This window comes from Erinaceus europaeus, chromosome 22, assembly GCF_950295315.1.
Source record: "Erinaceus europaeus chromosome 22, mEriEur2.1, whole genome shotgun sequence".
Lineage (NCBI taxonomy): Eukaryota > Metazoa > Chordata > Mammalia > Eulipotyphla > Erinaceidae > Erinaceus > Erinaceus europaeus.
The window spans coordinates 5,424,427-5,449,345 of NC_080183.1; the positions used below are offsets into that span (position 1 = coordinate 5,424,427).

The 24,919-nt window shown below is 50.5% G+C and overlaps 1 protein-coding gene across 1 annotated transcript in view; it reads right to left on the reverse strand.

Annotated features, from left to right (window-relative positions):
* The window catches only part of CDC42BPB (CDC42 binding protein kinase beta), a 70,582-nt gene that overhangs the window by 36,444 nt on the left and 9,219 nt on the right, over positions 1–24,919 (reverse strand). Inside the window, 1 exon segment of the mRNA XM_060181102.1 lies at positions 1,413–1,504. Coding sequence (XP_060037085.1) covers positions 1,413–1,504 — 92 coding nt within the window.

Here is a 24,919-nt window from a genome sequence, read left to right on the forward strand (position 1 = left end):
TTTGATACGACAGAAACTGAGAGACGTGGGGGAAGACAGAGAGGTGGGGAGCCGGGGACTCAGATTGGGATCCTTTTGTGGGTCCTTGCACTTTGCACTAAGTGTGCTTAACTCGCTGCGCTACCTCCCAGCCATATAAACCAGTAATTTTTTTGAAAATATGTATTTATTTATTCCCTTTTGTTGCCCTTGTTTTACTGTAGTTATTATTATTGTTGCCGTCATTGTTGGATAGGGCAGAGAGAAATGGAGAGAAGCGGAAGACAGGGGGAGAGAGAAAGACAGACACCGGCAGACCTGCTTCACCGCCTGTGAAGCGACTCCCCTGCAGGTGAGGAGCCGGGGGCTCAAACCAGGATCCTTACGCCGGTCCCTGCGCTTTGCGCCACCTGCGCTTAACCCGCTGTGCTACCACCCGGCTCCCAAACCAGTAACTTTTTAAAGTGCAAAACAAGCGTGAAAGGTATTTCAAGAGAAGACAGTGACAGCACCCGGGAGGCATGGCAGTGCTGGGAGCTTATGCCAGCAGCCTGACAGGAAGCAGAAAGGAAGTGGTCAGAAGACCTTGGGCAGGTGGGCATCAGGGACAGGTCCGGAGCCCAGCAGAACTTCCTGGAGGACAGGAATGCTGGCACCTGGGGTGCTGCCTATGCAGGTGCAGGCAGCTGTCATGAGTCAAACTGTGCTCTGATTTATTTATTTATTCCCTTTTGTTGCCCTTGTTTTTTTGTTGCGGTTATTATTGTTATTATTGATGTCATTGTTGGATAGGACAGAGAGAAATGGAGAGAGGCGGGGAAGACAGAGAGGGGGAAAGAAAGACAGACACCTGCATAGAAAGACCTGCTTCACCACCTGTGAAGCGACTCCCCTGCAGATGGGGGGAGCTGGGGGCTCGAACCGGGATCCTTACGCTGGTCCTTGCGCTTTGTGCCACCTACGCTTAACCCGCTGTGCTACCGCCTGACTCCGTGTTCTGATTTTGAACTTATAAAATCCACCAGGACTCTGAGGTTCTACCTGGCCCCATAGCAAGGCGAGTCCGGCCCTGGGGGTACCTTCAGCTCCCTCCCTCACCTACTGAAGTCGACCAGACTCAGGAAAAACTATTCAGGCCAAGGGCAACTTAGCAGTCACAGAGAGGAGGACACCATAGTGCAGAGCTTCCTCTGCGGCCACGGCACTCCCAGGAGGTGCCTGATGAGACGGGGTCACCAGGTACGACACGGCAGATACCCTACACAGTGAGCTATCTTCCGGCCCTCTCTTCTTCTCGTCCAGTTTTTCCACCAAACATTCTGCATATAGTCTCCACACTCAGCTCACCCCCAGCCCAGCAGAGAGGACCAAGACTTGCCCCTGGGAGCTGCGATGGCATCTTGGCGAGACAAGCAGGTGGGAACTTCCCTTACCTCTCCAAAAGCTCCTCTTCCAATCACTTTGATTATTTCAAAATCTTCTCGATGAAGCTGCATTTCCTTTACCAACTGTGTAAACGGTTTAGCTACAAATTAAAAAAAAAAAAGCAAAATTAACAATTCATTTTAATAAATGGAGAAAATACAGCACTTTAATTGACTGGGGCATTTCATTAAGTTGTCCCTTTTTATTATTTTTTTATAACTTTTTGTTTTCATTTTGTTGTCATCGCTGTCATTATGGTTGCTGTTACTGTTCTTGGTTTTGCTGGATAGGACAGAGAGAAATGGAGAGAGGAGGGGAAGACAGAGAGAGGAGAGAAAGACACCTGCAGACCTGCTTCACCGCCTGTGAAGCGACTCCCCTGCGTGGGGAGCCGGGGGTTTGAACTGGGATCCTTGTGCCGGTCCTTGCATCTGCGCCATGTGCACTTAACCTGGTGTGCCACTGCCCAGCCCCGCTAAGTTGTACTTCTTTATTCTTTTTCTAAAGTTTTTTTTTTTTTAAGCTTTATTTCATTTGAGGGAAGGGAGATAGGAAAACAGAGTTGGGTGGGTGGGGGTAGACAGCATAATGGTTATGCAAAGAGACTCTCATGTCTGAGGCTCCAAAGTCCCAGGTTCAACCCCATATACCACCATAAGCCAAAGCTCTGGTTTAAAAGGGGGGGGGGGGGGGAGACAGAGACAGACACTTACAGCACTACTTCACCACTTGTGAAGCTTTCCCCTGCAGATGGGGCCTGGAGGCCTGAACCTTTTCATTCACACAGAGGCACCCACAGCACTGGAACAGCACTGGGTCTAGACACATCCCACCTGAACGCTCAAGGCATCCACCCCACCCCAAGTGTGCGCTGTCTAAAGATGTCTGTTATCTACCACCAAGACCTGTGCCAAAGTAAGGTGGTGTCTGTCACCACCGTCTGCACGTCGGTATTTATCACAGTACCTGCCAGTCTCAACAAAGACCCTGGAAAGCTCTGGAAGGGGATGGACCTGCTGAGGGCCTCCAGGCAGGCAGGAAGCCACAGGGCAGCTGGGGCGCAGAGCACAGCCTCCAGGAGCGTGGGCCCCGCTCACTGGGCTAGTGCCTATAAGTCGCCTGTCCCGTGGCGCTCACGTGCTCCCCGTTGCCCCCTGAGATGAGCACTGCTGGGACAGACCGCTAACAAAAGGGCGCTGGCTAAACAGTGCCTCCCCCCCCCCCCCCCAGAACTGACTGTCATTGGTGTGGGCAGAGAGTCTCTGCAGATACAGTCAGGCCAAGCTGGGGTTACAGCCACAGAGAATCCCACGTGACTGGTGTCTTATAAGGAGCAGGCCTGCCACAGGGAAACCCCAGGAAGACAGAGGCAGGCAGGCAGGGATCAGTCAGGCTCCCATTCGGGGCCACCCGGGAGACAGGAAGCACAGCCAGAACCACGGAAAAGCATCTGTGTGTTCAGTCCCAGGTTTCTGGCAATTTCTCAGCAGCCCAGGGAGCCCCTTCTAGGATCAGGACTCTGCTCCAACAGCTCCACTGCAGGGAACCACCTCTTACACACATGCTTTTGGTTCCGTTCCCCATGGGCCTAAACCCACACTTTGTGCCAATCTCCACTTGCTTCTTAAAGCTCCTTTTCAAGTGATCCCCCTGGAAAAGCGAGCAAAGTGAGGATGGACTGCTGTTCAGCCGATTACGCTTCTGCCAAGATGTCCCCACCCAAGCTCCACGGTACATATCCGATTCCGCGCCTCTGCCCCTCCACAGCCAGCCCCACCAAGGTCTGATCAGCAGGGCTGACTGACGGAAGGAGCAGAGCCAGAACGTTCTGGGGAGCAGCACATGCCTTGATGCACAGACCCCAGGCAGGACTGGGGCGGAGGAAAGAGTACCAGAATTTTTTATTTTCTAATTCTTTTTCTTTTAATTTATTTCTTTATTGGGGAATTAATGTTTTACATTCAACAGTAAATACAATAGTTTGTACATGCATAACATTCCCCAGTTTCCCATTTAACAATACAACCCCCACTATGTCATTTATCGTCCTTCATGCACCTGTATTCTCCCCACCCACCCACCCCAGAGTCTTTTACTTTGGTGCAATATGCCAATTCCATTTCAGGTTCTACTTGTGTTTTCTTTTCTGATCTTGTTTTTCAACTTGTGCCTGAGAGTGAGATCATCCCATATTCATCCTTCTGTTTCTGACTTATTTCACTCAACATGATTTCTTCAAGGTCCATCCAAGATCGGCTGAAAACGGTGAAGTCACCTCCAAGATCGGCTGAAACTGGTGAAGTCACCATTCTTTACAGCTGAGTAGTATTCCATTGTGTATATAGACCACAACTTGCTCAGCCACTCATCTGTTGTTGGACACCTGGGTTGCTTCCAGGTTTTGGCTATTACAAATTAGAGCACCAGAATTTGTAAAGGAACCCCTGGAGCCAGAATTTAAGATCATCTACGACTTATCTTCACTTCTTCCAAATGTCACTAAACTACCTATGCCCAGAGCTCCTCGAGCAAACCGGGATCTTCTTCACCAAGTATAGCTGCCCTTCATTTCACCAAGAAGAAAGCCACCCTTAGGGGTGGGGGTGGATAGCATAATGGTTATGCAAACAGACACTCAGGCCTGAGGCTCCCGTCAAGTCCCAGGTTCAATCCCCGTACCACCATAAGCCAGAGCTGAGCAGTGCTCTGGTAAAAGAAAGAAAGAAAGAGAGAGAGAGAGAGAGGGGGGGGGGGAGAAAGGAAAGGAAAGACGCCCTGAGGAGTCAGATCTGGTCTGTTTTGCACCAAAAGAGAGTCTGAGAGTCTCAAACCAGCAGTGGGCCACGAGCCACGCTGAGCATGTGCTATCAGACAGCCAGGCAGGGGAGCGCTGGACCCCAGGGCACACAAATGCCAGCCTCTGCGCTCACTGTGGGAGTCCAAAGCCACAGCCTCCCCCGTGCCTGGGCTCCATTCTAGCTCTGCTGCGCAGACACCGTCACAGTCACATGGTCAGAGTTCTACCATCAGCTTTAATCCTACTTCTTACATTCCCTTGTTTCTTTTTAAAGATCTGTTTGCTCATTTATAGGAGAAGGAATCAGAGCACCATTCTGGCACATGTAATGCCAGGGACAGAACTTAGGACCTCATGCTTGAGGGTCCAACACTTTATCCACGGCACCACCTCCTTGACTGCCACTTTTCATGTTTCTTTCTATACCTCTATTTCACGAAGCTGACCTACCAATTTTAATCGGTGTATCCACTGAAGAAAGAAATTTGAAAGTTGGGAGTCGGGCAGTAGCGCAGCAGGTTAAGCACATGTAGCACAAACACAAGGACCGGCGTAAGGATCCTGGTTCAAGCCCCCGGCTCCCCACCTGCAGGAGAGCTGCTTCCCAGGCGGTGAAGCAGGTCTGCAGGTGTCTGTCTTTCTCTCCCTGTCTCTGCCTTCCCCTCCTCTCTGCATTTCTCTCTGTCCTGTCTAACAATGACGACATCAGTAACAACAATAGCTACAACAATAAGAAAAAAAGGGGGAGTCGGGCGGTAGCAGAGTGGGTTAAGCGCACGTGGCGCAAAGCACAAGGACCGGTAGAAGGATCCCGGTTCGAGCCCCCGGCTCCCCACCTGCAGGGGAGTCGCTTCCCAGGCGGTGAAGCAGGTCTGCAGGTGTCTGTCTTTCTCTCCCCCTCTCTGTCTTCCCCTCCTCTCTCCATTTCTCTCTGTCCTATTCAACAACGAGGACATCAATAACAACAATAACTACAACAATAAAAAAAAAAAAAACAAGGGCAACAAAAGGGAAAATAAATAAATATAAAAATATTTTTTAAAATTTAAAATTGGATTTTTAAAAATTTATTTTATGATTTTATTTATTTATGAATGAGCAAGATAGGAGAAGAGACAGAAAGAACCAAATATTGATCTGGTACATGTGCTGCCAGAGAACTGAACTTGGGACGTCATGCTCAAGAAACCAATCCTTTACTCACTGCACCACCACCTGGACCACATAAAGATTGGATTTTGTAAATTGCCACCATGGTTATTGCTAGAGTTCTGTGTCTACTGCTACGGGTGGCCATTTTCTTTTCTTTTTTTTCTCTCCTTATTGATAGAACAGAGAGAAACTAAATGGGAAGAGGGAGCTGGAGAGGGACAGAGAAGGTGGACACTTGCAGCACTACTTCACTGTTTGTGAAGCTTCCCCTGCAGGTGGGGACTGGGGGCTTGAACCCAAGCCCCTGATCCTGGAAATGTGTGTGCTCAACCTGGTGTGCACCTGCCCAGTCCCTAGAAGTTGAATTTAAATGGATTTATTTTACTTTACAAGAGAGACAAGAACACTGAAGTGCCCTGACATGAAATTCTTTTTTAAATGCTACACTAGGAATCAAACCTAGGCCCTCATGCATACAGGATGTCCCTGCACTATTCCTGAGTCAACTCTCCAGGCCTGAAATTATTTCCTTATAATGAATAAGCTTGCAGTGAACACTTGCATGCACACATCTTTTGTTTTAATTATTATCAAGTTTATTGGGTGGGGGGTAGATAGCATAATAGTTATGCAAAGAGACTGATGATTGAGGCTCCAAATTCCCTGGTTCAACCCCCCCACCCCCTAAAATCAGAGCTGAACAGTACTCTGGTTAAAAAAAAAAAAATGAATGAGGAATTGGGCAGTAGCACAGCGGGTTAAGCACATGTGGCGCAAAGCGGAAGGACTGGCATAAGGATCCTGGTTCGAGCCCCCGGCTCCCCACCTGCAAGGGGGGGCCTCTTCACAGGCGGTGAAGCAGGTCTGCGGGTGTCTATCTTTCTCTGTCTTCTCCTCCTCTCTCCATTTCTCTCTGTTCTATCCAACAACAACATCAATAATAACTACAACAATAAAACAACAAGGGCAACAAAAGGGAATAAATATTTTTTTTAATGAACTTCAAGTTAATTTATTTATTGGATAGTGACAGAGAAATCAAGAGGGGTAGGGAGGATAGCAAAGAAGAAAGAGACACACCTGCATCACTGCTTCATACCTTGTGAAGCTTACCCCCTGCAATTACCCTGGAGGCAAAAATAAGTAAAATCAATCAATAAACAAGATCTTTAAATTAAAAAAGAAAAGGGAAAAGAACATATAAATCAACTAAGTATTAGCGTAAAATTCCAGGGCTCAAAGGGCACCGTAACTGGAGCCACACTGCCGCCCCTTGGCGTTTCCTGGCTGAAGCCTTGCCTGCTGCTCCCTCCTATAGTTCTAATACTACTCCTGCTACTACTACTCCTGCTGGTACTGCTACCACTGCTACTACCACTGCTACCACTGCCATCACTGCTACGGCTACTACTACTACCACTTCTGCTACTACTACTACTACCACTGCTATGGCTACTACTACTACCACCACCACTGCTACTACTACTACTGCTACCACTTCTGCTGCTACTACTACTACCACTGCTATGGCTACTACTACTACCACCACCACTGCTACTACTACTACTACTACCACTGCTATGGCTACTACTACTACCACCACCACTGCTACTACTACTACTACTACCACTTCTGCTGCTACTACTACTACCACTGCTATGGCTACTACTACTACCACCACCACTGCTACTACTACTACTACTACCACTTCTGCTACTACTACTACTACTACTACCACTGCTATGGCTACTACTACTACTACTACTACTACTACCACTTCTGCTACTACTACTACCACTGCTATGGCTACTACTACTACCACCACCACTACCACCACTACCACTGCCACTACTACTACCACTTCTGCTACTACTACCACCACTGCTACGGCTACTACTACTACCACCACCACTACTACCACTACCACTGCCACTACTACTACCACTTCTGCTGCTGCTGCTGCTACTACTACTACCACTGCCACTACTACTACCACTTCTGCTGCTGCTGCTGCTACTACTACTACCACTGCTACTACTACCACTGCTACTACTACCACTGCTACTACTACCACTACTACTACTACCACTTCTGCTACTACTACTACTATCACTGCTACTACTACTACCACTGCTACTACTACTACTACCACTTCTGCTACTACTACCACTGCTACTACTACTACCGCTACTGCTGCTACTACTACTACCACTGCTACTACTACCACTGCTACTGCTACTACTACTACCACTGCTACTGCTACTACTACTACCACTTCTGCTACTACTACTACTACCACTGCTACTACTATCACTGCTACTGCTGCTACTACTACTACTACCACCACTGCTACTACTACCACTGCTACTACTACCACTGCTACTGCTACTACCACTTCTGCTACTACTACTGCTACTTCTGCTGCTACTACTGCTGCTAGTGTGTGTGTCAGCTGGCCATGACACTTGCTCTGTGCTCATGTCACCATCTTTCTTAACCGACTGGAGAAAGGCTTTCCTGTGGTCCTGCCAGGCCTAACAGTTCTAAGTACAGTGCCTCCATTCTACAGCCTTGTTTTACCTCAACTAGAGTCTGGACTGGCCTAAGGATCCCGGTTCGAGGCCCCCATTCCCCACCTGCGGGGGGGGGGGGTGCTTCACAAGCGGTGAAGCAGGTCTGCAGGTGTCTGTCTTTCTCTCCCCCTCTGTCTTCCCCTCCTCTCTCCACTTCTCTCTGTCCTATCCACCAACAATAACAACCACAAACAGGGCAACAACAAGGGTTACAAAATGGGGGAAAAAATGGGGCAGGTGGTGGCGCACCTGGTTGAGCGCACAACCTCCAGGAGCAGCGGGTTCGTAGTGGGGAGGTCCTGGCCTCCAGCCACCAGAGCGCTAAGTGCACAGTGCACTCCGTACATTGGTACTAAGAGGACTAAGTGCAGCACCTGGTGTCGGGCCACCTGAAGAAAGCCTAGGAAGGACAGGTGAGCTGGGAGCATCTGGGCCCCACTCAAAGATGCTGAGTCCAACAAGTACCGAGTCAGGAAGAACTCGCCCGGTAACCAGGACCCAGGGCACACAGTGGCACCACCTCCTCACTCCGCTTCGTGCTTCAGCCGCTCAAGGCACCTCCAAACAGCCCTCGGTCACCTTGCGGCATGTCCTGTCAGCCCCACCTGCATCAGGTGACCAGAGTGAATGCCAGCCGTGTGGCAAAGCGAAACTGTGTGTCACCTGGCACAAGGACTAAAATGCAGTGTCATCTCTGCGAGTCACACCACCTGAGTCCGCTCACCAGACAAAGGGAAACCCGAGGTAAGGAGCATCCAGAGCAGGCTGGGGAGCGTGTCACGGTCCTCAGAGTCCCGGAGAGAGGAGGGCCGGGAGGAGGCAGAGGCCTGGGGAGGGCTGCGGGTTGCCCACTTATGAAGACAGGGCACACGGAGGGAGGACAGACAGACAGACAGACAGGCCTCCCCACCACAGCCCAGAGAGATGGACACTTGCTGTTGCCCAGAGCAATGCCTGCAGCTGGGTGGCCCTAGGGTGGTAGTGGGGCACATCACCCCATCACCTGGGAGGGCCAGGAAAGCCACCACTTCCCCAATCACCTGAGCACCAGCACGCAGCCCCCGAGAACCCCACACACACACCTGTCCTGAGGCCACCACTGATTTGCCCCAAGGGCTGTGCTTGGAGACACAGCACTCCCGAGTGGGAGACTCACTAGCCCCCCACTCCCATCCCGGCTCTCCCTCCACCCTGAGGCCTGAGAGCTTCCTGGGGGCTGGCAAGGAAGCCTTTAGCATCGCCCTGAGTCAGAAGACCAGGGAGGGAGGAGCAGCTGGGTGGGGCACTGGGTTGGGACACCACAGAGGCGACTCAGCCCAGTGCACCCACGCCAACGACTAGGCTGACGGGTCAGTCAGCCTCGCTGACCCTCGGCCTCCGTGGACAGCCACTTCCAGGCCTTTCCGCTGGTGGCCTGAAACCACATCCGGCCCCCACTGCTCTGTGTGCCCGGGGTCTGCCTTCGTGCTGGGCAGCGTGTCCCACGGGAAGCCCCACTGTGGAGGCAGTGACCCCAGACGGCAAGCCCCCATCCAGCTGCCTGGTACCAGCCTCTGGGACTCACAACACACTCCCCGACGCTGTGAACAGGAGGGGTGGTTAGGTCAAGTGAAGGCCCAAGAGACGGTCACAGACGCGGGACGTTCTGAGGCCATGGGCATTCTGGGATTTAGAGTTAGGGGAAAGGAAGTGCAGGCCCTGTGCTTTCCTAGAAGACATCAGGGCTTATCACAGAGGACAAAGACGCATTGCAACTCAGAAGGGAGTGGGGAGTGGACAGTAAGAAAGAAGAGTCCAGACCACCTCAGGAGGGCACCTGCAGGGGGAGCTTCAGGCGTGAAGCAGCGTCTCCTCGCTTCCCCCACCCCGTCTCTGTCTCTCACTCAACACAGAAAAGAAGAAGAACTGCCAACACATGAGTGGAGTCATGCAGGCACCAGGTCCCGGAGATAAGCACCAGCAGATGAATAAGTTAAGGGGAGGCAGCCTCAATTCCGCCATCAGTGATGAGGGAGGCTTCCTAGCAGCCAAACAGCGTCCGCCACTGTGACTGAAGCCTCCACAATGAGCCTCAGCTTATGGCGTGGCCCTCTTGACTCTCTTCTACCCCAAGTACTAATCCATGACATCCACATCACCTCAAGGGACGGTGCCCACTCTTGAACATCTGCGTGATGGGTGACTGCTGTCCGCCTTGAGTAAACGAGCAGACCTGGAAACCACAACTTCACAGACACACCTGTTGTTGCCACTCCTGCATTTGAGTTTTTCCTTTTGATTTATTATTCTGTACAAGTTTTTTTTTTTTAAATATTAACTTTCCCTTTTGTTGCCCTTGTTGTAGTTACTGTTATTATTGCTGTCATTGTTTTTGGATAGAACAGAGAGAAATGGAGAGAGGAGAGGAAGACAGAGAGGCGGAGAGAAACATAGACACCTGCAGACTTGCTTCACCACCTGTGAAGCGACTCCCCAGGTGGGGATCTGGGGGCTCGAACGGGGATCCTCATGCTGGTCCTTGCGCTTCAAGCCACGTGCACTTAACCCGCTGCGCTCCCGTCCTGCTCCCTACAAGTCTGTTCTTAGTAAGACAGACTTCTAGAGCCTGGGATATACAATCCAGTGCTTTGACTGTCCCCAGCCACAGTTTTCAATTTTCAAACCAGAACGGGAAAAACGAACATCTATTTTCTTGTCCTTCGGAACTTAATCCGCTAGATACTCCACACAGCCAGTGCTGTGCCAACTGTGGGTTCAGGACTGCCACTCCCCTGCCACAGCCGGTGCCAGCCAGAGGCAGCCAGAGCTGCGAGGTAAGGTGAGCTGCACCCAGGCAGACGCTTCTGGCCCTCTTCTCTGGGGGGAACACTGCACTTCACCCCTCCAGCCCCCGTGTGTCTGCTTCTCTTCACAGGCGTTGAGCCCACACCCAAAAGTTCCACCCTAGGTAAACGCCCAGCAGACTAAGCAGACATCTCTACAGCTGGACGCACAACCGCGAAAAGCCGCCAACAAAGCCACCGCTCACGCGCACCGGCAGGAAGGGACGGCTCTGCCCGCACGCTGAATCCCACACCAGCAGGCAGTGAGTGCCACCACACATGGCAGGGCGAGCTCAGGGACGCAGACCCAACTGCGAGGCCGTTCAAAAGAGGACGCCCGAGTCACGTGCAAAAGAACCCATGTGGGCCCCTACCTACATCATGGACGAAAATTAGCACAAAGCAAAAAGCTCAAACTTTAAAAACTCTTAGCAGAACATACTTATAAGTCACTGTGGCCTAAAACGCACAATGGATTCTTAAACATGGCATCAAAAGCACAATAAAAAGCTGGGGAGGTGGCTCAGAGGGCAGGGTGCATGCCTTGCCCGCGTGAAGCCTGTCAGCCAGGCACAAGAGGGTGAAGATCTGGTCTGCCTGTGGTCCCTCTCTGTCAAACAAGGCTTAGGAAGGGAGGGAGGGAGGGAGAAAAAAAGGACAAATTGAACCTTATAAAAAACGAAAGGGTTCGTAGTTCAAAGACACTAAGAAAACAGAACAAGCTGAGAGTGGAGAAAATATGAGATGGACAAGTCATATCAGATTCAAGACTTGTACCCAAATATACAGAAGCACTTCTTGTAACTCACTAGTGAAAAGACTACTAACCAGGGCTGGGCATTGGAGCACCAGGATGAGTAAACACATGTGCAAGGACTCAGGTTCGAGCCCCCACTCCCCACCTACAGGGGCGGGGAGCTTCAGAAGCGGCGAAGCAGATTTGCAGTTTCTAAGCCCCCCCTCCTCAATTTTCCTCTGATCTACCAAATAAAATAGAAAGGAAAAGTAACAATAAAGAAAAAAAAGGCATGGTCTGGGAGGCGGTGCAGTGAATATAACTGTGGACTCTCAACCATGAGGCTCCACGTTCAAGCCCCGGCAACACATGCCTGGTTCTTTCCACCTGCCTTTCTCATGGATAAATAAATATTCTTTAAAAAATGAAAAATGGCTGAGAGCAGTGGGTTCACAGTGCTGGCACCATGCCCCAGTGACAACCCTGGTGGCAATTTAAAAAAAAAAAAAAAAAAAGACAGCCAACCTAATTATAAAACTGACGAAAAGGCTGCGTCTGCACAGACGTCTGCCAGGGAAGCCGAGCAGAAGGCTGGCCAGCGAGGGGCTGCTGCTTATCAGCAGGAAGCGGTCGCCCAGACCACAGGGACAGCCAGGGCGGCAGGGACCAGCCCAGACTAGTCCGGAGGTCCTGAGCACCTCGCGTGGAGCGGCCCCCCCACGACGCAGGGACACTGGGGGACACGCAACCCAGTGAAAGCCTCCCACAGCAAAGCAGCAAGACTCCTCCAGCAGTCCCGAAGCACTAGACGGACAGAATGTGGCCTGACCGGACAGTGGACATGACTCAGCCACGAGGAAGAAATGCTGATACCACAGCCCAGGTGCTGCAGAGGGACTCAGGTGAGCACCGAGCTGAGAGGAGCTCACACACAGCATGACTCTATGAAGCCAGACAGAGAGTGCTGGGGGAGGGAGCGACTGCGAACTAGGCCCAGGGTTTCTCTGGGTGACTCCTGCCCCACACCCCAGGACACAGGCCGTCCCCCTTGGTCACAACAACCTACTGCTGTCCTTCCTTCCAGCCCTTTTCCCTGGCACTTAAGGGAGGACTACACCCGAAGCCCCCCAGGACACTGCGATGGGGGTGGGGGAGAAAGCAAAGCCCCCCCCCCCCCAAGAAGGGCTTCTCCTTCGGGAGCCTGACACGGGAGCCTGACACGGGAAGCGCGCTTCTATTCAGACGCAAGCACGCGGAGGATGGAGACTCCGCCGCAAAGCCAGAGCCCGGCCACAGGAAAGACACAGGAAGGAGGAAGCCCTGCCGGTTGTTTTTTATTGCATCACATGTCTGAGGCCAGCAGGGTCTTGGTTGAGCTCCTAACTCTTCTGAGTGTGAACCATTTTCAGCAAGGTCTCCACCAGAGCCAGACAGAGCTACTTGCCAAGTCAGACCACATCTGTAGGCCCGTGTTGTAGGAAACGCATGGAGCAAGAAGCCAGCATACAGACCGTGCTACCTTCTTCCTGGCTTCCCCCAGATCAGAGATCAGGGCCCGGTCTGCATCTCTTGCACAGAAATCAATGTCCCTGAAAAAGGAAGAAGGCAGCTACTTCTACCCAAAATGTTTGGTGTGGGCCAGCGAAATATCAGTGGTTCACTGGCTTGTGTGCTGCTGCGCCCAGGAGATGTAGTTCAGTGGGCAGAGTGCACACCCTCGCTCGTGGAGCAGTGTCCCTCCCTCTCTGGATGCAGAACAGAGGCAGACAACTCTCTCTCTCTCTTCTGTCTCTCTCTCCAGACCTCTCACCTCTGTCCCAGGGCAGTCACCAGCATGCTGCATGGGGTCAGGCACTTCCCTTCCAGAAAGGACAAGAAAGGGAACAGCAGCGACTCAAAGAGGCTCCTGGGGGGGGGGGGGGAGGCGGCAGCTCTGAATGGATATTAGAAAACAGCGGGGGGGGGGGCAGGAGCTGATGAGACACAGCAGGCAGAGTGCAGACTTGCAAGCATGAGGTCCTGAGTTCGAGCCCTGGCAGCTCATAAGGAGGGATGCTCTGGAGGCCATGTTACACATGCTAACACTCTGTCACTTTATCCAACGGAACATGCACGTTTCCAATGTGCCTCGCTACAAAAGAAAGGAGCCAGTTTCTGTGTCAGGGAAGTCACAGGGACACTACAGGACCATTTCCTCCATTTCCTGTAGCTTCCATCTTTGGGGTGGGGGGGGGGGGCCTGTCAGCGAGTAAACAGGAAGTTGTTTGCAGGGAAGCCTGGCCTCTCCCCACTAGGTGGAGAGAGTTGAGACTGAACACAACGGCTTTTCACAAATCCGCACCACTTTCCCTGGAGTCATGCAACAAAGTGTCCTTAAAGAAGTCCTTTCTAAAAATGGAAAGTTTACCGGAGACGCAGGGAGGTAGCCGAGGGTCTGGTTTGGTCCCACTGAGCAAGCAGACCTAAGCAGAGAGGATCGATCACAAACAGTGGGGCGGAGCAGGTCCAGCCCTCTCACCGCCAGCTGGACACATGCAGTCGGCGGTGTGTCTGTCATGAGTCGTCTGGAGAAAGCTGAGGGACGGGGACAGGTCACGTCTGCACGGGGAATAGCAAAGTGGGCCAAGAGGACCCTGGCAGCCCACACCTGCCTAAGAGGCAACTGTGTGAGGCAATGCTGGCCGATAAAAACCGCCACACTCCTCCAGAAGGTCCTGAGAGTATGGTAGGCCCCAGGGAAGCCCAGCCGCTGTGAGGCCTGGAGGACCTCTCAAGTTCACTGCAAAATCTTCACAAGTGTCCATTCCAAAACGAGTCTCCACGGGAGAAGACTTGCCAGTCCCGAGCTACAGTGCTCAGCTGTGGAACTCCATCTTCCTCGGCGAGGCCTGGCCTTCAGCTGCCCAGTCCCCTCGCTGCCCAACACTGGCAAGGTGCATGCCCGGTGGCCACGTGGAGGCCAGGCCGCTTCCTGGCTCAGTAGTGGCAGTGGACAGACAAAGGCACTCACGCTTTCACTTCCGCTAGTGTCTGTCTGTCTGTCTGGGGACATCTGAGCACCCCCAGCCCACAGGGGAGCCACGCTTCCTCCAGTGCAGACAGCGCATGCACACACACACACACACACACACACACACACACACACACACACCCTCTGGCCACAGGGAGGCCTGCAGCCCTAGCTTAGGAGAAGTCCAAGGGTACAGTGCCTTCCCCTGCCAGACCCCCAGAACTGAAGGTCCCTCGCTGCAATCGCTACAGACGGGTTGGCGAGAGGGGGTGCCTGACAGCACAGAGGAGATGCGAGGGGCCCAGGACCAAACTTCCCACAACCCCCACTGCACCTAAGGCAGTGTGTGCCACCGCCCTCACCAGGGCACCTGCAGATGCTCCAGGGGAGCGAATGACTTCTGGGGCCCAGGGGCAGCCACCAGGGAAAGGTCTGAGCTGAGTGAGTGGGGCATGGAGCAGCCGGCAGAGTGTCTGTGGGGAAGAAGCAGCCCACAGCACTTGCACTGGGCAGCACACACGACAGCACCAAGAACGGGGCCGGTGACATGCAGCCAGGTGGTTCTCACCCTCTCCCAGCCTGGAGGGATTCCCTGGCTCTGAACCCCCATTCAGTCCTCCCCATGGTCTGCACCCCTAGTTCCCTTCACCCAGCAAACAGCCATCTGACTGACCATGGCACAGGCACCAGGCCACCTCAGCAGGCCCCGGACAGGAGCCCTCTGAACCGGCCACAGCTTTCTCCTCAGCCCTGTGACTGCAGCCCAGACCAGACCAAGCCAGGGGAGACCAGCTGGCCGCCAACCATCACAGGAAAAGGGACTCAGCACAGGAAGGAACACGGGACTGGACATGGGCAATCCAATGCAGAAAGCGGACAGACTCAGCACAGGAAGTGGACAGACCAGCGCATGCAGTGGGGCTGCCAAGCACAGGAAGGAGGGCACTTGAGAGCTCAGGCCCTGGAACCCTGCATGTCAACACAGAACAACTGCTGCTAAGAGGCAAAGCAGGAGAAAAACAAACAAACAAACAACACCAGAAACAGCATCTAGAAGAGGGGCGAATTCCCTCATGTGGAATTCTAAACAACTAGCAGGAAGGAGATGAGCCAGATACCATGAAGTATGAGGAAGGGAAGGCTTTTACTCAGCACCAATCAGAGGGTTCACTCTGATGCCGAGGGAAGCAGGTCAGACCCCGGGGCTGGGTGTGCCTAGCCAGCCTCAGCCAGCCACAGAGCAGGGAGGACAACTGACCCCACCCCGTCTACTCTCAAAGCGCCACACCTCAAACCAAAAGAGAACCTTTTCTAACATGAAGTCAGAATGACATCTATTTTTATAAAGAAACGCACACCTTGTGTACTGCACTGGGCTATCTCCCGGGCTCAGTTAGACATGCTTCTCACTTCCCCAAACAGCTCTACTCCCCACAAGTTACTCTGGGCTGGCAGCGTGCACCTGGCCCCACACCGCACAGGGAAGGCCCGCCTGTCGGGGTCAAGAGGCTGCGGCCCAAACACCTCCCACGGGCTGGGCTTGGCTCCCACGAAGGAACCAGAGTGAAAGTGGGAGGAAATCCAGCCTCTGGCTGAGCACTTATGGTTGGCTCAGGAATTAATGCTATCTTTCAATGTCTCTGTCTTCTTAAGACATATATGGAAAGTATTACAAATGACAGATACCTGGATTTGCCCCAGATAATCCTTTTTTTTTGGGGGGGAAGGGGAATAAAAGTAAAATAAGACAAGCTGTGGTTTAACAACTATTCAAACCGTGTGAATGGAAAAGGGCACTCACATTCCACTCTACTTCCCTGAAACTTCTTCCACGAAAAAGAGTCTATAGGGGCCGGGCGGTAGCGCACCGGGTTAAATGCACATAGTACAAAGACCCACACCAGGATCCCAGTTCGAACCCCCAGCTCCCCACCTGCAGAGGGGTTGCTTCACAAGTGGCGAAGCAGGTCTGCAGGTGTCTATCCTTCTCTCCCTCTGTCTTCCCTTCCTCAATTTCTCTCTGTCCTAACAACAGCAGCAGCAACTATGGAAAGAGAGAGAGAGAGAGATGGCCATCAAGAGCAGTGGACACATAGTGCAGGCACTGAGTCCCAGCAATAACCCTGGAGGCAAAAAAAAAAAAAAAAAAAAAAAAGGAAAAGTGTCTCTAGTATAAGCAGGTTTCTTTCATGTTAATGAATTCTTTAAAAAAAAAAAAAAAAAGCTTACCAGGTCAGTAGTGGTACACAAGGACCCAAGTTCAAGCCCCTGGCCCTACCTGCTGGGGGAAGCTCATGACTGAAACAGTGCTGCAGATGTCTGTCTCTCCCCCCCCCCCAATTTCTGTCTCTATCCAAAATAAATACAATGAAAACATTTTTATACTGTATTTATACAAAAATGTTTACCATATGGTCAGTGGGTAGAGTGCTAGATTCTTAAGCATGAGGCCCTGAGCTTGAGCCCCCGTAGTGCTGTGCCAGAGGGAGGCACCGGCTCAGTCTCCCTCTCTCGTTAGTAAATGAACCTTTGGAAAAAGTGTTGGGTGGCACACCTGCTTGAGCACACGTTACAATGTACAAGGTCCCCACCTGCAGGGGACAGCTTCACAAGCGGTGGAGCAGGGCTGCAGGTGTCTGTCTCCCCATTCCGCTCGATTCCTGGCTGTCTCTATCTAACAAATAAAGAAAGATAATAAAATTTAAAAAGAAAAAAAGAGGGAGTCGGGAGGGAACACAGCAGGTTAAGCGCACATGGCACAAAGCCAAGGACCGGTGTAAGGATCCCGGTTCAAGCCCCCGGCTCCCCACCTGCAGGGGAGTCGCTTCACAGGCGGTGAAGCAGGTCTGCAGGTGTCTCTCTTCCTCTCCCCCCTCCCCTTCTGTCTTCCCCTCCTCTCTCCATTTCTTTCTGTCCTATCCAACAATGATGATGACAACAAGAATAACTACAATAATAACTACAACAACAATAAAAAACAAGGGTAACAAAAGGGAATTAAAAAATATTTAGAAAAGAAAGAGTGAAAGAAAGGAAGGAAGGAAGAAAGAAAGAAAAGGTTTAGTGCTCAGCGAAATGGCACAGCAAAGCACAGGACTTGCATGCCTGAGTGGTCCCAAGTTTGTACCCTCACAGCACAGATGTCAGCTGATGCCAGCTGATGCGCTCCCTTTCCCAATAAGGTAGAAATGCAGACAGAGGCGCTGGGGACGGTGCACAGGGAAGTTCTGGACTCTGAGCATAAGGTGCTGAATCTGATCCCCTGTCACTGCGCTGTACATATGATCTTTAAAAAGGATGTAAGTCCAGGGTGGAGATAGATAGCATAATGGTTATGCAAAGAGACTCTCATGCCTGAGGCTCCAGAGACCCAGGTTCAATCCCCCACACCACATAAACAAGAGCTGAGCAGTGCTCTGGTCAAATAAAAATTATATATGTGTATATATATATTATATATAATATATAACAGTCCATATACTTTGCATTGACAGTATTTAATATTACCATCACTTCTTACTAATACAAATTATAAAATACTCTTAACATATGAAAAACTCAAGCCTCTTCAAAAACACAAGGCCGCGTTCACGTGTGGGCCAGAGGCTTCTTCCATGCGGGAGGTCCGCTAGGGGAGGCGGTCCACAGGGTCCGGGCAGGATGTTCTGAAGACGTGGCTGCGTGTGCAGGAAGGCCGGTTCCCCGTGGCACAGCCGCCTGCCCGCCCACAGCAGCTCTGACCGCTGGACGCCTGTGCGGGCACGGAGGTCAGCTCATGCCCGGCTTGGCAGGAGCTCATCTGTTTTATTGCTGGCATTCCTTCTGGATCATAAAAGTTTTATGAGCTGGTAAAAATTCTGCACAAATGCTGCAAAGCTGCTATGAATAAGGGCTTCAGTGGCTGGCACCGCAGATCCACACCCTGAGACTGGTGACCTTCCAAAGGTCATTACCACATGCCCAGCGCTGGAAGTTCCTTCAAAGACTCCCTCACCAGCAAGGAGCTGGGGGACACTGCGGCTCCACGTCCCGGTTTATGCCCCAGCACTACCAATAAGCCAGAGCTGAGCAGCATACTGGCTACAGTAAAATAAGGATAAATGAGGCTTTCTCCACATCACCCATATTTTTAAAAATAGCTAAAATTAAATTTCCTGGGGATTTTTTTTTTCCAGAGAGCAAAGGTGGCTCTCAGACATCTTTCGCTCCGCATCGCCATCAGCAAGGACAGTCAGTCGCCAAAGAGAACCACCACAGGAAGGGTGTGGCGGTGATATGAAATGGCATTCCAGAGAAGAGCAAGGGTTCACTCAAGTGGTTCGCCTAACGTTAAGTTTTATTTAGACTACAAACCAAAAGAACTGTTTTCAAATGCTTTCGGAAAAGAAAAACTAGTAAATATGACCGACTGAAGATCAATCAGCACTCAAAAATGTCACCAGACAATGGGCATCACCAGTAACTCCTAAGCAATCCAGAGCAAAATGGACCTGAATGGAGTAGCCATCTCAGAAGGAAAACCTTTAGAAGGGCTAGTTCCAAAGTGAACCAAGAAATGACCCCAGGCGGAACCAGTAAGCCAGGGAGAAGGCACTCAAAGGTCAACAGCACCCTAAGAGGAGAGATGATAGCCACCCACTCGCCCCCATCACGCAGCGGCTCACCGTAGACTCCCTCCTTCCTAAAGAGTAAAGGGAGGCCACTATGGTATTTCAGATGTCAGGAACCTGGAGGCTGGAGATGACCACCGGTGACAGCTACAGAGGGAAGTGTGTGTGTGCGTGTTCGTGTGTGTGTCAGCATCCTCCTTCACCTTAAAAAAGAACAGCAGCGGGGGTTAAGCGCACGTGGCGCAAAGCACAAGGACCGGCGTGAGGATCCAGTTTCAAGCCCCCCGGCTCCCCACCTGCAGGGGAGTCGCTTCACAAGCAGTGAAACAGGTCTGCAGGTGTCTTTCTCTCCCCGTCTTCCCCTCCTATCTCCATTTCTCTCTGTCCTAACAACAACAACACCAATAACAAAAATAAAAAACAAGGGCACAGAGGACCTAGTGGGGGTTGTATTCTTATGTGGAAAACTGGGAAATGTTATGCATGTATAAACTATTGTATTTACTGTCAAATGTAAAACATTAATTCCCCAATAAAGAAATTAAAAAACAAAACACAACGGCAACAAAAGGGAAAATAAATATTTAAAAAAAATAAAGAACAGCAGCTCACCTCAAAAGAACAAGAGAAAAGTGCCCCACGATGGTGGCCGCAGGGTGGTGAGTTGGTGCCCACTGTCCCTGCCGGTCCCCGAGTGGCTCCACAGTAGTAAGTATACAACCACCATGGCCTTAAGTGCACTGGTTCATATCTCATCCTCAGCAGAGACAAGAAAGGGGCTGTCACTACAGCCACAGGACAGAAGAGGCTGGAAACCCTGACCTCAAAGCAATTCCCCAATTAGCATTTCAGTGAAACCGAATTTAAAAACAACAGTCACAGACAGAATTAAATGACTTCATACAAATGGCCTAGCTGATCAATCAGATATATGACAGGGCGGGGAGATAGCATAATGGTTAGGCGCAAAGATTTTCATGCCTGAGGCTCCAGAGTCTCAGGCTCACTTCCCCCACAGTACCCTAAGCCAGAGCTGAGCAGGGCTCTGGACTCTTTTCAGGGGCTCAACCCCAGGTCCTCACATGATGAGCCACCCAGGCCCCTCAGATATTTATTTATTTATTTATTTATTTATTTATGAGAAAGATAGGAGGAAAGAGAAAGAACCAGACATCACTCTGGTACACATGCTGCTGGGGATTGAACCCAGGACCTCATGCTTGAGAATCTGATGCTTTATCCACTATTCCATCTATCTGACTACAGATAATTTGATAAATACTATAAATTTCACTCTACAGAACATTCAGGAACACAAAGCCAGAATCTTCATCATTTTTCCTGGTACCAAAATACCGCAAATTAATAGATAAATGGTGACCAACTACACCAGGCTCCAGCAGGGTTAAGAGAAGCTGATGTGATGGCCGAGGGCTCCATCAGGGACGCATGAATGAGTCAGAGGCAGTATGTGTGCTGACAACAACCAAAATGAAGTCTGTCACACAAAACCACAATCTTTATACGTGCATTCAATAGCCATATTTCAATACTAATTTCTTAAAAGTTTCAGCAACTGTGAATGGAAGTATTTTGACACTGAAAAATCCTTTAAATCAATATTCATTTTTTAAAATACTTATTCTATTTGGGAGAGGGAAGCACCAGAGTGCTGCTCAGCTCTGGTTTATGCCAAGGCTGAACCTGGAGCCTCCGGGGGCTCAGACGTGCAAGTCTGGTGTTCTACCGCTGCACTGCTTCTCGGGATCAACATTGCACTTTAAGACTAGAATATTATCAAAAATAAAAAAGAAAGTGACTTCTGAAGAAGAGACTTTCGTTCGCCTTCTATGGCTGACCTTTCTGATCTGTTTGAGCGCAATCAATCATGAGCACAGGTCCTTTCATTATTCTTAAACCAGCCCCATGAATTCTGTGGTTTCTGTAAGGGGCAACCCTGAATCACAAAACGCCAGGAAGGGCCCAAACCATCTGTGACCACCTCACAAAACCCAGACTTAAGGGAGAGTAACTCACATGTCCGAAGGAGTTTTTAAAGAAAAACTAGGGTTGCTGTGGTCTGCGAGGTGGCACAGTGGGTAAAGAATTGGGCTCTCAAGCGTGAGGTCCTGAGTTCAACCCCCGGCAGCACATGTGCCAGCGTGATGTCTGGTTCCTTCCTTTTCTCCTGTCTTTCTCGTGAATCCATTAAAAAAATATTTATAAAGCAGGGGAGGTCTGGGAGTCAGGTGGTAGCGCAGCAGGTTAAACGCAGTTGGCGCAAAGCCAACTGGACCGGCGTTAAGGGTCCCAGTTCGAGGCCCTGGCTCCCCACCTGCAGGGGAGTCACTTACAAGCGGTGAAGCACGTGTGCAGGTGTCTGTCCTTCTCTCCCCGTCTTCCCTTCTCTCACCATTTCTCTCAAAAAAAAAAAAAAAAAGAAGAAAAAATATTTCTAAAAGGAACTATAACCAGACTTATCACTCTGGTGACAAAACCACAGTGATGCCAGATGTTTGGAAAACAATTCTGTCCTGATACAACAGAACATAAACACCACCTATGACACGGTAACTCAGGGTGAAACGGAGCATGGACCCTTCCCTGTGCCACTCCAATCTGCTGCTAGCCCAACACAGCTTACTTTTTGTTGTGTGTGTGTGTTTTTACCACCAGGGGGATATTACTGAGGCTTCCAGCCTGTGTAACTACAGTTTTCCATCGTGCTTTTTTTAACAGAGCAAGAGGGGCAGGGAAAGAGAACAGACCCTGCAGCACTGCTCCACCACTTGTAAAGCCTCCCTCAGAGGTGCCCCCACTGGTGGCAAGGGTCTGTGCCCAGGTCTTCAAGCATAGTGGCATGTCCACTCTACCATAAGCCACCTGTCAAAACCCCCCATATATATATATTTTTTAAAGAATTATTGGTGGGGGCCGGACACTGGTGCACCCAGTTAAGCGCACATAGTGCTAAGCGTAAAGATCCATGCAAGGATCCAGGTTCGAGCCCTTACTCCACAGCTGCAGCAGGAACGCTTTATAAGTGGTCAGGCAAGTCTACAGGTGTCTATTTTTCTCTCTCCCTCTTCTCTCAATTTCTCTGTTCTATATAATGGAAAAAGAAAAGAAAGAAAAAGAAAAATGGCTGCCAGGAGCAGGCACCAAGCCCCAGCAGTAACCCTGGAAGCCAAAAAAAGTATTCGTTAATGAGAGAGGGAGAGAACCAGAGCATCACTCTGGCACATGGGGTACGAAGGGGGGGGAGTCCAAAGTTTCATCCACTGAGCCACCTCTCAGCCCCCACCCACACACACCCACAGAGACACACACACAGAGACACACACACAGACACACCCACACACCCACACAGACACACACACACAGACACACTCACACACACACAGACACACAGACACACACACTCACACACAGACACACACACAGACACACACACACACACAGACACACACACAGACAGACACACACACACACACACACACACGTATTATTACTGCCACCTGGGTTATCACTGGGGCTTGGTGCCAACACTACGAATCCCCTGGTCCCAGCAGCCATTTTTCCTTTATTTTTTTATTATTATTTATTTTTCCTTTTGTTGCCCTTTTTTGTTGTTGTAGTTACTGTTGTTTTGGATAGGACAGAAAGTAATGCAGAGAGGAGGGGAAGACAGAGAAGGGGAGAGAAAGACACCTGCAGACCTGCTTCACCGCCTGTGAGGTGACTCCCCTGCAGGTGGGGAACCGGGGGCTCGAACCAGGATCCTTAAGCCAGACTCCCTTTTTTTTTTTTTAATTAGGACAGTTCAAAATTGAAAGGAGAGGTGACAGAAAGGGAGAGATAAAGAGAGATGCATGCAGACCTACTTCACTACTCATGAAGTCTCCCCCCTACAAGTGCGAAGTGGGGGCTGAAGGCCCTTGCACTTGGTAACATGTGTGCTCAACTAAGTGCCCCACTGGCCACCCTACCCCCCACATTTTTATTATTTTGTACCAAAGCACTGCTCAGCTCTGGCTTCTGGTGGTGCGGGGGACTGAACCTGGGACTTCGGAGCCTCAGGCATGAGAGTCTCTCTACAAAACCATTATGCTCTCTATGTCCGCCCCCCCTCATTTTTTAATGTAAAAAATCTTTTATTTTATAGCCACCTCCCCAGCACTCACATTTGAAGCAGTGGTTTATCAACATTTCCTCAGATCTGTTTGCAAGCCGCTTACCTCAGAAAGGTGATGTGTCAATTAAACTAGGTATTTCATTAATCTGATTCCAAATATTTTAGGATTAAGAAAAAATGCATACAATATGACTTTTCTTTTTAAATTTTTTCAATATTTACTTTTCCCTTTTGTTGCCTTGTTTTTTATTGTTGTAATTACTGGTGTCGTCATTGTTAGATAGGGCAGAGAGAAATGGAGGGGGGAAGAGAGAGACACCTGCAGACCTGCTTCACCACCTGTGAAGCGACTCCCCTGCAGCTGGGGGCTCAAACTGGGACCCTTACACCAGTCCTTGCGCTTCGCACCATGTGTGCTTAACCTGCTGCTCTACCGCCCGACTCCCCCAATATGACTTTCATGCCTGAGGCTCTGATGTCCCAGGTTCAATCCCCAGCCCCACTATAAGCCAGACGTGAGCAGGGCTCTGCTTAAAAAGAAGAGAAAGGGGAGTTTGGTGGTAGTGCAGTGCATTAAGTACACGTGGCGCAAGGACCGGCATAAGGATCCAGTTTCAAGCCCCCAGCTCCCCACCTGCAGGGGAGTCCCTTCACAGGCGGTGAAGCAGGTCTGCAGGTGTCTGTCTTTCTCTCCCCTTCTCTGTCTTCCCGTCCTCCCTCCATTTCTCTCTGTTCTATCCTACGACAACAACAATAACCACAATGATAAAATAACAAGGGCAACAAAAAGGAAAAAAAATGGTCTCCAGGAGCAGTGAATTCGTGGTGCAGACACTGAGCCCCGGCAATAACACTGGAGGCAAAAAAAAAAAAAAAAAAGAGAAAGAGGTGAAGAAGAAAAAATTCACTTGTGATGGGGCTACAAAATCTTTAAAGCATTACTGCTTCATGGCATTAATTATGAAATCAATGTCTTGCTCACTGAGGGGCCAATAAAGGGAATCTCAAATTCTGACAGTGTGTATCTATGGCCTGGGAGTTGGCAACGTGGATACAACACTGGACTCTCAAGATGAGAGCCTGAGTTCAATCCCCAACATCACATATGCCAGAAGTGATGCTCTGGTTCTCTATCTCATTAACTAAAAAGAAGAAAATCAATGTACATGTGGTCCCTGATACGTATGCCCCAAAAGAAAGAAGGTAACTTTAAATCAGCCTCTGGATTTAAACCGTTTAGGGCAAACAGCAAAGAAACTCAATGATTTCCACTCGGGTCTTCTCCGTAGAAGGGGAAACAGTACAGCAGGGAACAGCCTCAAATTCAGCTTGGGCACAGAGGTAACGAGCTCTTGTTCCCTTTGGTTTCATTTCGGTTGCTTATGTTTTTAGGGAATTACAAGGGGCAAGACTATTTCTGAAGTCGGTGACCTCATCTCACATACCAAAAGCTTAGGAGCTGCACAGAATCGTCTCGGCGTCGCCGCAAGAAGATAAAATCCTGAATCACAGGCACACAAACAGCAACACAGGCACCCCCGCCCCACCACGCCCCTGGTCCCGAGCCAGAGGAGTCACTCCCCAGCCACCAGGGGAAGCAGACACTGCGGCCACACCGTTTCCCTTCAGCCTTTGCGCCCTCCCCACCCTTTTCTCTAGCAACATACTAGGAAAAACTTC